The 16,484-nt window shown below is 40.4% G+C and overlaps 1 protein-coding gene across 1 annotated transcript in view; it reads right to left on the bottom strand.

The window, feature by feature from the left end:
- Positions 1–16,484, bottom strand: part of LOC137436568 (uncharacterized) — a 159,179-nt gene that overhangs the window by 57,699 nt on the left and 84,996 nt on the right. Inside the window, exons 18-22 of the mRNA XM_078786260.1 lie at positions 15,432–15,594; positions 14,859–14,942; positions 13,191–13,298; positions 12,816–12,914; positions 12,507–12,632 (exon numbers count right to left, since the gene is read on the bottom strand). Of these exons, the coding sequence (XP_078642386.1) occupies positions 12,507–12,632; positions 12,816–12,914; positions 13,191–13,298; positions 14,859–14,942; positions 15,432–15,594 (580 nt within the window). The remainder of the gene's footprint in view (positions 1–12,506; positions 12,633–12,815; positions 12,915–13,190; positions 13,299–14,858; positions 14,943–15,431; positions 15,595–16,484) is intronic.

Here is a 16,484-nt window from a genome sequence, read left to right as displayed (position 1 = left end):
CGAACGTGGCGAACACACTCTGCCTCGGATGGCACATTTGAGAGCGTATTCATTTATTTCCCGTCGGCAAACTATGTTGCCGTTAAACTATGTTTTAAAACTAATTATAAAACTAATAAAAACTAATTTGCGATTCATCGTAACTGCGATATACGACCTTCCGGACAGTGAGGACTGCACTTCCGGCATCCAATCACAGAACGCGTTATTGCGTAGGCGTGGCCGATGTGAGAGCGAGCTGATGCTGAGCCCAGCGCGTGCGCCATTACGGTACGTAATTCGATTTCTTCCGGAGAAAATAATAATTTCTCGATTTCTTATGCGCATTATTTCTCCCAATTCAGTCAGAGCGAAGGGCGGAAGCGAAGAGCGTTGTTTTTTTTGTTTACGGGCGTACGGGCGGGGTAGAGCGTACGGGTAGCGTTTTTTTTTTTTTTTGGCACATTTGAGAGCGTATTCATTTATTTCACGTTGGCAAACTATGTTGCCGCTATGTTGCCGTTAAACTATGTTTTAAAACTAATTAAAACTAATTTGCGATTCTTTCGCTTTCCTGCGCATTTGTGCACGCTATGGCGATTTCTTTACCAAACTCCGCTAGCCGTTAGCTTTGGACCAAACCATTTCATGTAAATAGAGGGGGGGGATTGTCACCGTACTCGCAAGCCGTTAGCTTTGGACCAAACCATTGCATGTAAATAGAGGGGGGGGGGGATATACTTTTAGATATCTATCTATAATTCCATTAATCTCTGTGTGTATGTGTGTATGTGTGTATGTGTGTATGTGTGTATGTGTGTTTGTATGTTTGTCTGTGACCGCTGTTTCTCGACAACCACGGGTCCGATATACTTTAAACTTGCCAGGTATATTGCTGGGGACCCGAGGATGTGCCTTTTCAAGGTTTGAAATTAATCGGACAAGTACTTACCGAGCTATGGCGATTTAGCCGTTCGCCGTTCGCTTTGGCGTTGCGAATGGACCAAACCATTGCATGTAAATAGAGGGGGGGGGTTCTGTGGTCGTTGCGAATGGACCAAACCATTCATGTAAATAGAGGGGGGGGGGGGTTCTGTGGTCGTTACTGCCACGTGGTTTCAAAGTTTTTTTTTGTTGTTGTTGTTTGCACGCATGTTTTTTTGCACCCACGTACGGGCACGCCCTAGGATGTTTACACACACACACCCCTACACAAATTTTTTTTTTTTTTTTTTTTTGGCAAGGAACGGGCACCCACGTACGGGCACGTCCTAGCTTATATATAGTACGGGCATGCCCTAGTTGAATTAAATTGTCAATAATTTTTTCATTGGTTATAACTTTTGGCCGAACATTTTGAGTTGGTTTTCAAAATTGAATTTGGACCAAATTGGAAAAAGGGATTATGCATGTTGTCATCTAATTGGTTTAAAAGTGAATTTTTTAAAAAGGGAGCATTGACATACTTAAGTGGAAATCAGAAGATTGTGTTAATAACCTTGATTTGGAAAAAAACTGATAAAAGAAGATGAATCGTTTTGATTTTTGATTTATGATTTGAGTGGAAGATAATTTGGTTCAGGAATGTGATAAATTTCACATTGTAAAATCAATGTGGAATCCGAATATTTATGTCAATGTGAAGATACCTTGAAAAATGAGCAAGGTGGTAAGTTGAAAAAGGAAGGGTCCAAATATATGTACAATACATATGTGCTTAACATCTGGTGTGACTCTTTAACAGGGAATGCAATTTCCGGGCCTCCGCAAAGGTGTTTTGCCTCTGGTGACGAGAGACCGATACGTGGTTCTCCGCCTATCGGTGGTGGTGCTATACCGGTGGCGTGATCAATCTGGGGATTGGCTGGTGAAACGGCTGTAGAAAAAGGAGGTGTTCCTGGAGTCAGCTGCAATCGTCAATTGAAATCTGGAGAGACTTCCTGGAATCACCAGTGAAGAACGACTGTAATACCAATCTCAGAAGATGCAACATCCAGGTTACGGTGTACAAGGTGGAATAAACCGCAGCAGAATTTATTTATAGTACACACAGCGGATAGTGTGTACAGGTGTACGCAGAAGTGCAGATCATAGTAGTTTACCTAGTACATTGCATGGGTGTTGTGTTATTTATATAGGCATTATGGGAAATAGGGCCTGTAAGGGTAGAAAAGGTGAACCAGATATTCCACAAAAAGGTACTTGTACATATTATATGTACAACCATTATGGTATAGAGGCCATTAAGGATGTTGAGAACTGGTATTTGTGGACAAAAGGACATGCCAAGGAGTTTCCAAGAGACGGTACATTTGATTGAGCAAAGCCAATTGGAGAGATTAGGACAAGAATTGGAAGCCAGGAATAAACAGAACCTAACGGTAGACTGGCTGGAATTCCATCATTGGGATGTTGAGTCCAGGAAGTGGGAACAGCAAGAAAGGATAACGGACCTAGAACTTAAACTAAAAGGGATACAGGATACATTGGAGGAGATACATGCGCAAATGCCTTTGAATGTAGGAATGAAAGTGACATTTGCCCCACCTAATTCCCACCTGTCTCCCCAAGTAGAATGGTACAGAGAATTTTCCTATGATCCAACAGAAAATCAGAGACCTTATCGACAAGGAAGTAACAGGACAGGTAGGCCTGAGAGAAAGGGTTGTGAAGACCAGTGTTTTAAGTGTGGAGACATGGGACACTGGAGACGACGACGTCGGAGACAATTTCATAGGGAAGGCAATATCAAGGGTACCAGCGCTCACCCACACCTCAGACAATGACTAGGCCTCCGTTGCTGCAGACCCCAAATGACGATTGGCCTCAGCAGACTAGATAACCAGACCAAGATGAGCAAATGGCTGTGCTTCCTGTGGCTGCAAAATCCTCGGAGCAAGAATGATTCATTTTTTGCTTATTAGCAATGTAATAATTAATTGATGGAATGCAGAAATTGGGGAATTTTGGGAACATTGAATTAAAAGACCCAGGATTGGAGTTAATACTGGAAGCCTTACATTTGCCAATTATGAATATGGGTTTAGGGAACATCTTGGGAAACATAATTTTTTGAATTTACAAATTTGAGAACAAAAGGCAGATGGAAATGCAACTACGTATAAATGTGAGCTTTACCAATTAAAAGGTAATGATATGTTTTGGGAGTGAAATTAGCCAAATTTGTAAGGGATCTTACACGGACTTCGCAGAGTACTCTGCTCACGGATTTTTGATATATATACATTTGGATATTATCAGCATGTCAAATTGTGCTGTATGTATGGATGTGTATTTGGGGTAGATGATATGGGAAAATTATAGTAAAGAAAATTTTGCTGAATTGATACAGAAAATGTAACACCAGACTTGAACGTATATTGATTTTCATAAAACATGGATTATATGGGAAATGAAGAAGGATGGGAAATGGAAACTAACAAATCAGATTGTGCAATGGACCATTGGACCAAGCTGGTTGACTTTATTAGTTATTAACATTATAAAAAAGATTGGAAAAATCTGATTGAGTGACATTTTGGTAATGGAATAAGATTTTAAGAGAGAAATAATAAATGGGAATATTCAGTCACTATTGTGAGCCTTTCAACGGAATGTATTGTGAATCTCAAATCAAGGGACAAACACGAACGCGCTATTACATCGTTTTGAATTCAGAAGGAGAATAGAGAGTGAATAATTTTTAGATGCTGGGTAAAGTTAGTGAAATATTACGAAAACTCATGAGCTATTATTCTTCCTTATGGAAGTTGGAAGACGGATCCAAAACAATGAATTTATACATGAATATGACAGGGACCACATCCTCAATTTCTCCAAATTGATTAATTGTGGGAAAAGGAATTAATTTATCACAGTGGATTGTTAACAGCAGCCTGAAATGTCCTGAGAGTGTGCATCCATATAATCAGAAATCCCAGATTTTTAATTTGGTAGAGGTCTTATGTGGAAGAATAATTGCTTGGTAGATAAAAAGGTACTGCATGTTAGCAGAAACTTCTACGGCCGTAAAGGCCAGACAAATTGGGAAAAACTAATTGCATATGTAATTTGCAGATGAGTAATTTGGTAAACAAATTGTATTAATGGAGGGAATTTATTGATCCATTTATTGGGAAAATATTTCCAAAGGTCTATTAAAATGTTAAAGTGTCACAGTTGTCAAGTGTGAAAAAGCCATTAGATGAATAATAAGGTCTGTATATAATATATGTATATAGTTTTGCAAAGTATACGAAATGATTGTAAATAAAATGTCTAAGGGCTAAGGGACAAGGGAGCAAAATTCTAGGATTGTACAAATGTTTGCAAGGTTAAGATAATATATTTGGAAGAATGGTAGTTAAAATATTTCTAGATCTGTTTATAAAATGAATTTGTTGACTCTGAGGTTAATTGTTTGACTTTTTGTTTAATTAGCATTGTGAGTTAAATTAATCATTGTAATTGGAAATAGTTTGGTGGTGGCTTACTTCAAAGCCTTGGTGATGGAGGGTTTGAATAAAATAAGTAACCATGAAAATTAATGTGATGTACGGCACCATTTGTAGATCAAATATTCGTAGTTGACACTTCAAGTATTAAAAAAAAAGAAAAAAAAAAAAGAAAAGGTGAGAAAAATCTATGATAATGAATACATTATGCATAGTTTGTTTGTTTGCATAGTTTGTTTGGAATTTGATATTCCTATTTGTGATTTTAACCGTTATTAATGAACGATTTAAATGCATGAGTGAAGCATTTGTGAGAAATATGAAGGACTCATTTTATTTCTGTTTGGCAATGATATAAGGAAAATTGTTGATATAAAAGGTAAGATAGTGATTACATTCCTGATTTGTTTGTATTACAAGAACCACATAATTTTAAATTGTCAATTAATGAATCAGAAGGTTAGAGATATCTGAGTTGGTGGAGATATCATAAATTAAACACATCTGATGTTGGACTTTATGTCTTTGTGATATATATGAAATATAATCTTTGAATGTTTTGGGGAAATCCCTGGTGTTGGGCTAGCGGCTAGGGTGCCGGCTTAGGATCCTAGGATCCTGGGTTCGAATCCCAGTCGATCGCTGAATTAACGCCAGGGGGGTTGACTCAGCCTGTCATCCTTCCGAGGTCGGCTAATTGAGTACCAGTTCACTGGTAATTCCCTGTTTGTCGTTAAAGGCGGCAAAAAAGGGTTGGCGTCAGGAAGGGCATCCGGCCGTAAAACATTGCTTCAAAAAGGGGACCAAAAAACAACAACAACCACGGTTCCCGAAAAAGGCCAACCCCCGCTTTGCGGGGAAAAATGGCCTCTAAAGGTGGTTATATATATATTTTATAATGTTTTGGGGAAAACAGCAAATTGTTAAATGTGAAGCTGTTATAAGATATGCATGGTTAGTTAAAACATGGTAATTTCATGTCAAGATGTACCCTACCTGATCCAGAGTGTGTTGAAAGCAGATTCAGATGTGGCTGAGTAAAGGATAAGACCAGATCATATCTCAAATGGAGTGATAACGGCTTTGGGAAGAAGTCCGTGAAAGAAAATTTGTGGCTAAAAATGAAGTTAATCTTGGCATACACCCTCCTTCTCAAAGAATGATAAAGGCACTTTCCTTTGCAAGATTGGAAACGGATGTTCACCTTCACCAAGGGAAATTAATGTGACCATTTGCCTGGATCACATTGCAACGCATGGAAGAAAGGTGATCACTTACTTCTGTTCAAGTGTCTGGAACATTCATCACAGCAGCAATTGTGGGACGACAACATCTTACCTGCAACTTCTACTAGATGCGGTGACTTGATGTCATTGCTCCACCAACTTCCGGGGAACCAGCATGGAGCTGCAAGTGGACGGCTCTGCTTCTTCCTCTACAACGGGCCTCCATGATTCTGCTGGTTGCCCCTGGCATGGGCCATGGATAACTTGAACACCATGGTCCTAACATCACTGTGGATGCATCTGTCTTCTCTGTTCCACATCTTGCCGGTCAAACAACATCACATCAACACTTGCTCCATGCTCATGATGAGTGAGGAGGCAAGTCGACTACAACTGGACGAAGGCCTTGTTCAAAAACTACTATGGCTCACGGCAAGAGTGGCAAGGATGCTACATGCAGAGCAGGGTCAGTTTATGATTCTGCCCAGCTACCACGACAGCGGAAACCCTATGCGAAATAGTGTAGGTGCTATGAAGACTTCAGAAGAGAATGTTTCATACTTGATTTTCAAACACAAGTGATCAGCCTATTCTTTTCAAACAGAAGTTCAACATTTGTTCTGCAGCAAAACGCATTTTGGAAGAATAATTGCCAAATGTTGCAGATGTTTTTATATGGAATTATCCAGACAGTATTATTTGGAAAATGGTGAAATGAATGAAAATAATTAACTGTGAAAATGTTTATGGTGAACTGAAAATTGTTGTGCATTGGTAAAAGGTGAAGTTTGTTTGCAGAGACATTTATGATGCAAATGAAATGAACTGAACTATCAACATGGAAAGAGTCAACGAACAAATAAATGTTTTTCTGACCAGATTCTACCAGGATGATGGTGTATGCCGCCTTAGGTATTGAAAATTGGATTACCAAATTTTTTGTAATTTGAGTATTTTCTAAATTGGTGTTTAGATTAATTGTTTAATATAAACAAAAATAAAAAAATGAGGGAATGTGGAATTATATATGATATGTAAGGGGAAATTTATTGCCAAAAACAGTTAAATTGCATTTCGATGTGAATCTTATGTAAAATGGGTTCTCAAAGCGTGCAGTCTGAGCAAGGTAATGTGCATGGAACCAAGACAGCAATCGGTTATCTGTGAGTTGACCTTTGTCACCTCTGTGAAAGGTCCGGATGTAAAATGTTGACGTAGCATGGGGTTGGTATGCATTTATCCCCCTTTTGCTCTTGTTGCAATCTTGTGTAAACTCCTTAGCAGGCTGGACAATGAAAAGCAGATGCCAGTGGTGCCAGAGAGACTAGGGTTTTAACCTGGCCAAGCTTTTGTAAGTGACCTCGAAATTCCAACTGAGCAACATCAAAGGGAATTGTGCCTATTTAACGGGACACTGCGAGGCTTGGCGGAGAGAATTCCTTCGTGTGGACGACGCGTTGTTGTGTGCTTCTGTGTATAAGTGTATAGTGTGATAGTGTTGGTTTTCTCTCCGCAATTGTTTGAATAAATATAAGTTGGAACTCAGTCAGGTTTTCTTGATTCTCAATTGAGAAGTCTTCGCTGGAAAGAAGTCTGGAAGTCAGCTCTGACAGGTGCATAGGGCTGTCCGAGACAGTTTCATTGGCTGAGTACGATCTTGGACGGATGACCACTCCGACGCAGGATACTCAAATGGCTTATTATCCCAGTAAGCTGGTATTCATTTTGCCAACCTCAGAAGGATGACAGACTGAATCAACCCACCTCGTGTTATTTAATCGGACACAACAGGGGTTGGAACTCAAGATGCTGAGATCTTAAGCCAGCCACTTTAACCATGAAGGCAAACCAGGCCTAAATTAATCCAAACCTACAGGACAATTGTATTTTTTTTCCATCGGATAAAAATAAGAAATATGCCATGATATCTTTGCTGTTAAGAAATATGATGATTTTGGAATTTGACACGACTCAACATCGACATATAATATGCTGGTTTCATTTGTGTGTGTGCAACACACATTTGTGTGTAACATTCTTCCCACCCATTAACGATATCATTCACACGCCATGTTGGCCGAAGGCAAAGCCAAAGACTTTGGAGCGGTCATATTCACAATTACCATGCCCTCCCTATAAGTTTTTCCTTCCATGTAAAACGTCCAATGGGACAGTTAAAAGGATCATCAAATATCGAAAGGTTGGAGCCGATCGGCGTCACGGGCTTTTGTACAGGCCTCTGTTGAATATAATCGGAATCTATCCAAGTTATATAACCACAACGTATTATATATGCACATTGTTCAGTGACCATGTTTCTGCTTCAAACATGTTTTTTTGTACACCGCTCCTTTCATATGCCATCTCCAGGCATTGCAAAATGTCACTGCCGGGCATCGAAGGGGGCTCGGCAATGACGCACGGGGTACTTAGTTTTCACTCTGGTTGTTTTCTTGCTTTCTTGTTTGTTTGTTTGTTTTCTTGGTTATCTGGGCGATATCTCAGCCATCCTTTGAGCTAGGAAGCTGAAATTTCGGCACAATAGTGAGCAAGTCCTTTGTCAAAAACAGTATTTTTTTTTTTTGTTTAATCAATTAATTGAGGAGTTATTTGATTATTAGCGATTAATTAAGTACTTATTTAATGAATTAAATTTCCTTTCTCTTCTGACCATTAACTCAGGCACCTTTTAAGTTAGGAAGCTGATATTTGGACATACCAATGACCAGGTGATTTGGCTGCAAAGGCTATTTTTGATTTATTAATTAATCAATTTATCAATTAATGGATTAATTATTTAATTATTCGATTAATGACTAACTTTTTTTTTTTTAAGTTACAGATTCTGATGAAATGGTGGTGGTTTATGTGTTCTATGACCGAATTGATTAATAATTTATTTTTTTAATGATTATTATTTATTTATTTTCATTATTAATCATTTATTTATTTTCTTTCTCATTTGGCCAATATCTCAGGCACCTTTTGAGCTAGGAAGCTAATATTTGGACATGACAGTGACCAAGTGATGTGGCTATAAAGGATATTTTTGATGTATTGATTAATCATTTAATCGACTAATTATTTATTCATTAATCAATTAATTATTTAATTTTTTATTAATGACTTATTTAATTACATTTCTAAAAGATACATCTTCGGATGAAGCACTTGTGGTTTAGTTATGCCATTAGCCAATTGATTAAGAAAATATTTTGTGATAATCTTTTATTGATTTTAATTATACAATTAATCAGTCAATTGTTGTACACCTCTCCCTCCCAATGAAGTCTATATGAGCTGCACTGCAGTATTGCCCGGCGCCGGAGGTGCCCGGGCAATGCCGCGCTGTAGGGTATTTAATTATTTGGCATGGGGGCGGTGTACTTTGAATGTATCTGTACTTGTTTTTTGTTTTTTTGGAGTGATAGAGGCAGCTGTCTGTTTCCGATTCTTTTCTCTTTAATTGTTTGAGTGCTGAATTTTCCAGTATGCAATGTGAAAATATAGTATTTTTTCAGGTAAACTGAATAACATGTCTGGCTGTATTGTGTACAAGGAGGCAACCAACACTTAAATAACAAATAATACAACAATGAAATAGGAACAAACAATAGATTGTTGAACAATGACGTGAACAATGAACAATGACGTGTGTCAGTATATTGTGTGGGCTGCAGGTGCGTCGGTATATTGTGTGTGCTGCATGTGCGTCAGTGTAGTGTGTGTGGTGCAGATGCGTGTGTGTGTGTGTGTGTGTGTGTGTGTGTGTGTGTGTGTGTGTGTGTTACTGGTGTGTGTGAAATTGAATGAAAAATATCATCCAAGGATATAGCTGGGATAATAAGGTTCACAATAATCTCTTTTGCAATGTGAAAGGACGTTGTTGGTAAGGCATGGTGTATTGTGAATACAGTACAGTATATTATATGGGTAAGGCATGGTACACCATCAATATGTGATTATGTCAAGGTATGTATTTATTTTGCGTTGGTAAAGTATGGCACGAGTTCTGGGTGTGCTTGTTAATGAATGGAACGATGTGGATATGTAATATTCATCAAATATAGTGGGGTGAAACTCCATTGTAAAAGAATGACAGATCTCTGGAAGTGTAGCCTTAACTGCGGAAGTTCCTTAACCGTAACTCAATTCACCAAAATACAAGATTTGGCAGTCACTGTGCGAATCTCAGTTGCATTTCTATAATATGTGTGTCAGGTGCTGGGAGACCGTGTTGTGCAGTGTTGTGCAATATGTTTTTGATGAATGGAAATGTCAAACAAGCAGGAACTCGTCACTTGGTCTCTGAATGATTTGAATCGCCCTGATTGCAATTTTGAGCTCCTTCAGGTGGCGCAAGAATAAAGGCTTCCTTTTATACAGACTTGGCATTTAATATGGAATTTTTTTTTCCTTGACTTGGGTTTACTTTCTTCACTCAGTATATCAACCTGGTGAGTTTCTTTTACACTTTGGTGATTTATTTGTTAAAAGAACCATGTCACTGATTGTCTGTCGCAGCAAGAAGTCAACAATAGGATTATATCACAGGTGGCGTGGCAAAATGTACGGACAGGTGCATTTGATGATTGGCTTCACAGTCGGGTATACAAGGGTTGTTGCTTTCTGTATTAGTGGAAAACAACTGCTGCACGTCTCCAAAAGTTATTGCCGCTTCCTCTGGAGATGGTCCGTCAACTCGACAATGCTGTTTGTCATGGAGTGGTGGCTTTACGAAATTACGGCATGAAACAGCGTGCTATTGCTCGGCAGTATGGCATCACTCAAGGTCAGGTGTCAAAGATCCTGAAACGAAATGCTCAGAGAGGTGTCCCTACTCCAATACCGAGGCCAGGACGTCCCCGCAGAACCACTTGGAGGGATGATCGCCAGCTGCACCGGTTAGTCGGCAATGGCCGTACCAAGTCAGCTAATCGGCTTAGGGCTGAGTGGCAGCAACTGACAAATGTGCCAGTATCCAGAAGGCGTGTCAACCAACGACTGGTTCAAGCAGGCTATCGTGCCAGGCGTCCCCTGAGAAAGCCACGCCTGACCAGACAACACCGCCAGCGCCGATTGCAGTGGGCCAGAGAGCACCGTCAATGGCAGCCAGGACACTGGAATCACGTGATCTTCAGTGACGAGTCTATATTTCTGGTCTATCGTCAAGATGGCCGCATCCGAGTGCGCAGACAAGTGCATGAAGCCTACAACAAAGATTGTGTAGTGCCAAGAGTCCAAGCTGGAGGTGGTGGGGTGACCGTTTGGGCTGCTTTTCATGCAGGGGGCAAAACTGACATGGTTGTTCTGAATGGAAACCTGAACCAGTTCAAGTACAGGGCCATTCTGGAAGAAACATTGCTTCCATTTGCTCGTGCGGCCTTTCGAGGAAACTTTGTCTTCCAAGATGATAATGCACGGCCTCATCGTGCTCGCATGATCCAACAGTTTCTGGCTGACCGTGGTATAGAGCATATGGAGTGGCCTGCCATGTCCCCGGATATGAATCCGATAGAGAACTTGTGGGCAGAATTAACGCGTCAAATCGACCACTTGGACCAGCAGCCGACCTATGTGCGTGAATTGCAGCAGGCTATTGTCGCTGCATGGCAAGCGATTCCTGTCCAAACCTTGGCAAATCTCGTGAACAGCATGCCTCAACGTGTACGTGCTCTCCTGAATGCTCGTGGGGGTTACACGAAGTACTGAACTGTAATTTTACTGTCCGTAATTACAGTCGTAATATAACTTTTGTTTTTGTTTAAAAAAAATTTGGCTAATGTGCAAAATAAAGAGATACTTCTGGAAAACGTACAGAAGTTTAACACAGTACTGTCCATGAATTGAGTTCGATATCAGTTTACATCACTTTCAAGGATCAATTTATTTGTTAAGAAATGCCAAATGTGGTTTTTGTTTCTTTTAAAGGTCACATTAACAAAATCTAGAATAATTTCAACATAATTCCAATGAACTTTTGGTTCTAAGACAACTTGAAAAGTAAGTTCACCCCCACAAAAAAAATATTCCATATTAAATGCCAAGTCTGTATGTTGATATTGTGGTATTTTACCATGGGCTTTCGCTAATTCTACATCATAAAGCGGAACTCAGGGTTGTAATGCAGCTTCTAATAGTGGAAAAAAACTGCTCAGAAAATCAAAGTATTGTTGTGGCCTGGCTTGGGATCCATATTATTAGATAAATGCATCAACTTTCTGAGCATTAAGTGAATCGACATCAACTTTCTGAATCTAAAGCAGTAAAGAAGATGATGTTGGTGAGTGTGAAAGAAACAGGAGATCTAGTTATTTAAGATTTGCCGGTGTGTGCCCCGGTTTAGAATAGGTACACCGTATCCCTGCGTGTCGTAAGAGGCGACTAAAGGGTTGGCGTCAGGAAGGGCATCTAGCCATAAAAACATTGCCTCAAAAAGGAAACCATGATGATCGTGATGGGGCCCGCAAGGCTAACCCCTGCTCCAGCAGGGAAAATGGCCTTAAACAGAAGGGGGGGGGGGGGGGGGGGAAGCCAATTGTTGCTTCTGTCCAGAATAGTAAACAGGGAATTGGGTGGAAACGTGTTTCTGGAAAAGGTTGACAAAAAGGAAAGAAGGAAATAATCGTGAAAGAAACCAACAACAGAGGAGAGGACCATTTGAAAATGGTGAATCAGGTGCAGTAAAGGGAAGATGGACAAAATGGAAGGTGGTTGAGAAGAGGTTGCTGTCATGGAATGCATCAATGATGAAGAGTGACACGTTTACACCTCTGTTTCCCCAACTTCATTTTAAGAGGTAAATGTGATATATATTTGACCAATATGCATCCAGACAGGTTCCCACCTTTCCCTCCTGCAGCAACACCTCCAAGCGTGTGATGCTTGTTCCTTTGCTGCAGGAATACTTCCGTTTGAGAGAGTCCATTATCTCCCGTAGATAAACCTCAATCTCCCCGGCTTCTACCAGGAACTACCTCACAAGGACAAAGAAAAACGATGTTAGAATCTGGATGATTAGAGGTAAGTCAATCCATAAATCTGACAGTTGATCGGGTATATATTTAGACTGTGAATTGATCAATGAAGGTTTTTATTTAAAGTAAATTTAAAAAACATACAAAATTCTAACATTGAGAGATCATGTGGCTCTCACCTCATCCTCCTCAAGTTTTCCTGACTTGTTGCCAATGCAGCAGGAGTACTGGCTCATCATGGAGAACATCTTGCCGTAGCGCGAGCGGATATCTGCACACTAAATTAACGCACAACAATGTTACATCAACAGACAGCTAGTTTCATCAGACACAGAACAGAAAACCTGGTCTTGGTTAATTATTTAATGGTTGCATAGGGGAGATCATTTTATGGTGAATCTTGAGGTTTCCATCCAGGGTTAGCCTGGTCTACCATCAAAAATGTCCAGCTAGATCCCTCCAGGAGGTTAACACTCAGTACGTAACACACTTTAAAAATGCCCAATGGGCTACAAGGTACTCTACAACTAAAGCTACAATGTACTCATACACACCTCTTTCAGGACCACTTCCGAGAGTGCTTCCTGTTGTCGTAAGAGCAGGGGTTTGCAGTGGAAGTTCTCCACAGCAGCACGAAAAGACTGTAGCTCGGTCTCGTACTCCTTGTACAATGAGACGATTGTTTAAGGTAATGCACAGCAATGTTACATCAAGCAACAGCTGGTTTAATCTCAAACTATAGGTTTGAACCGTTTGTTTCTCTGGTTATATCTCAGGCATTCTGCACAGTCTGGTATCCTGATTTCCTTGCCAGGGTCACTGCCTGTGGCATAGAAGGCCATCTTCATTCTTGCATTTCTGATTTATTCCACTAATGCAGTCAATGCATAGTCGTCAATGGATCCCATTCCTCCCCTCTCCTATTAGAGGTGGGTGGGAGTTCCTCAAGACTGTTTTGGGCCAAGTCTTGTTCCTCGTCTATGTTAATGACCTTTATATTGCTTTGGAAAACCTTCTCTTCCTTTTGGCAGATAACTCCACATTGTGTTGTAAAATGTACAGTACCCCCATCACTCTGATAGGCAGACAGCTGCTGCTGCCCCTCTCTCTGCTGACCTGGAAATTATTCGACTCTTGCCTGATGAATGGCGCATGTCCTTCAATCTTGGAAAATGTCAGTCTCACCCTATCGCCGCAGAATGATTGTCCAATGAACCCCCCTATTTCCTTGGACATCCACTGAAAGATGTTCAGTATCTTTAATTTCTAGACCTCACCATGAGCCATGAGGTTTCCTGGGAAAATCACATAGCAAAGCTGGCCTCCAAAGCCAGCCACAGAATGAGCATCCTCCATTGATCTGTCTTTCCTTGGAAAATCAGAAACAGCGACTAACAGTCGAAAAGTCCTTTGTCCGTAGCTCAATGGAGTACTACTCTTCGCTATGGGTTTGTGCATCAGCATGACATCTGTTTCTATTAGATTCTGTGTAATCCAAAGCACTCAAATTTTTTGGAATCTCCCATGATGAGGCCGAAGCACGAGGTATGTTGCTATCACATCTCTGGCAGGTAGGTGGTCTCCCTGTTTTCTACATTCTATTCTCCAATATTGTTCCCTCTGCATTCTCAGTGCTCTGGCCCTCCCCAACAACTCCAATATGTACCCATTCTTCCAGTAACCCCTCCTGGTTAAACTTCCAAAATCCAGGCTGTCTGCTTAATGCAACTCTTTTATTCCTCATTTCTCCCATCCACAAAACGACCTTCCAGAGTTTTGTGTTTTTGTCAAACGAGTGTTTTGTCTCGCACTTTCCTCCACTAATTTAAGCAAGCAGTGTCTCTTGTCATCCGCAATTCTGACCCATAATCTTTATTACCCCCATTGACCTTTCCTAACTCAACCATTTTACCTGTGTTTCTCCCCCTCCTCTTTTCCTGTTTGTTCATTCCCTTGATGTTTGTCTCACTGTCAGTTCTATCTTGCTCTTTCAGTAAAAAAGATTTAAAAGGCTTAATTCATGTAGATTATATCCAGTTCATACAACATGGAAAAAATACATGACACATGCTAAAGCACAACAGTCCAATGCAACCGCTAACATGGTATTTGATGTATGTAGTATATGACAGGATATGTTATTTATGTGTTCAGTGTGTGGTTGCCATGGAAGTCAAAGTGTACTACAATTTGTCGACAGCGAGCACAGAGACACAAAGCACCTTCGCTGCATCTCCACAAATTTCTGCATAGTGCTGGCATTCTTCCACCTTGGCTCTGTTCTTCCCAAGTTCCGACAGCAAGGCCTGAGGATAATATGGAAGAATATCAAGTGAGTGCAGTGAGGATCAAGTCAAATCTATATGATATCAATAAATGTTTAAAAGAAACAACACAGTAGCTTTCCAATAACAGAATCAACATTTCATTGAAATAAATCCTGAAATTTTAAAACAATTTTGGTAAAATTACTACAAATAAAATGTCAATATGGAAACAAAGAGTGTAATTCCCATTTTTGCAAACCCACCTCATTGCCCTCACCTGGTCCCTGTGCGCACCATTTCTGCACCACATCATGCAGTCCCTCTTACCATACGTACGTAATAAATACAAGGCCACTAAAGGCCAAAGGCAGCTTTTAACCAAATATGGGAACACTTTTGCTTCGAGTCCACTTCCATAAAAACACCAAGTTAAATTTGATTTCTGAAAGCTATTAGTTTACACAACCTGTTTGGTGGCAAACGATCAACATATAATCATAAATTTTCTGGCCATTGAAGTCAACGAACCTTCTGCTGAGTGAGCTGAACTGCCAGAGATTTGCTATCAGGAGCAGGTGCTGCTTGGATGCGTTGTTGATGTCCAGCAGCTTGTGCTAGCCACTCGATTAGCCAGCCGTAGCTCTGACGGTACGGGCGGAGCAGGCGACAAAGCCGTTCCACCTCGCGTAACCTGCATGTCGCAGTTACCAAACACTGATCATGTGCATACGCCTCAGAAAAGCATCCATCCCAAGCGAAGAGGGTGTACTCCTTTCCGAATGGTAATTTTGGTACTTTTCAGCACCAGCAACATAAAGACAGGGCACCTTTCCATATAAACTGACGTACTGGGTTTCTACTGATTTAACTGGGATTCTGAATCTTGACAAAGATAACCCCACATATTAATTAGAACGGCACTCAGTAGAGAGTATACCTCCGCCAGGCTGAACAGTTTACATTTTGTATCCCATTGAAAGGCCGGATTTCGATTCTGACCTGAACCAAAACCTAATCGGCTTGTTCTTGTCACCTCACCAACTCAACCATCTAGTTTTGTAAAAAGTCATCCACAATTTTTTGAAATATCATGCTATATGTATCTAAGTTGTGCTATATATCATGCTATATGTATCTAAGTTGAGATCTCGCGAGATCTTGGAGACGGCGGCAGGGATTTTCGAAGCTCCACACGGTCTCCACGTTTTTCGAAGCTAAGTCTGTTCACAATTGTATTTTGTCGAAACTGTATTTATCTTTCGGTGTGTGAAGTTATTGTGTGCAACTTTGGTTGTTTCTCGGTGTTTATCTTTCATAAATTGATCGTCTGTTTGCCGTGTCGTGTCTTGAGGCCTTGTACAGTGTGCACTGTACAACCTTGAGGCTTTGTTTTTCTCTCAGCGGTCCGTCTTTTGTGATCCAATAACTTTCGTTCTCTGTATTCCCAGTCTTTTCACCCATAGCCTACTTCCTTGTGTAAATCTCAACTCAAAAAAAAATAAAAAAAAATTCCCTTCTCTGTTCTCATTCGTTTATTCATTCTTATTCGTTCGTTCGTTCTTCGACCACGTGTTTCTCCCC

Source organism: Myxine glutinosa, chromosome 11, assembly GCF_964187855.1.
Source record: "Myxine glutinosa chromosome 11, kmMyxGlut1.1, whole genome shotgun sequence".
NCBI classification, from domain to species: domain Eukaryota; kingdom Metazoa; phylum Chordata; class Myxini; order Myxiniformes; family Myxinidae; genus Myxine; species Myxine glutinosa.
This window is presented reverse-complemented; position numbering and strand designations above follow the sequence as displayed.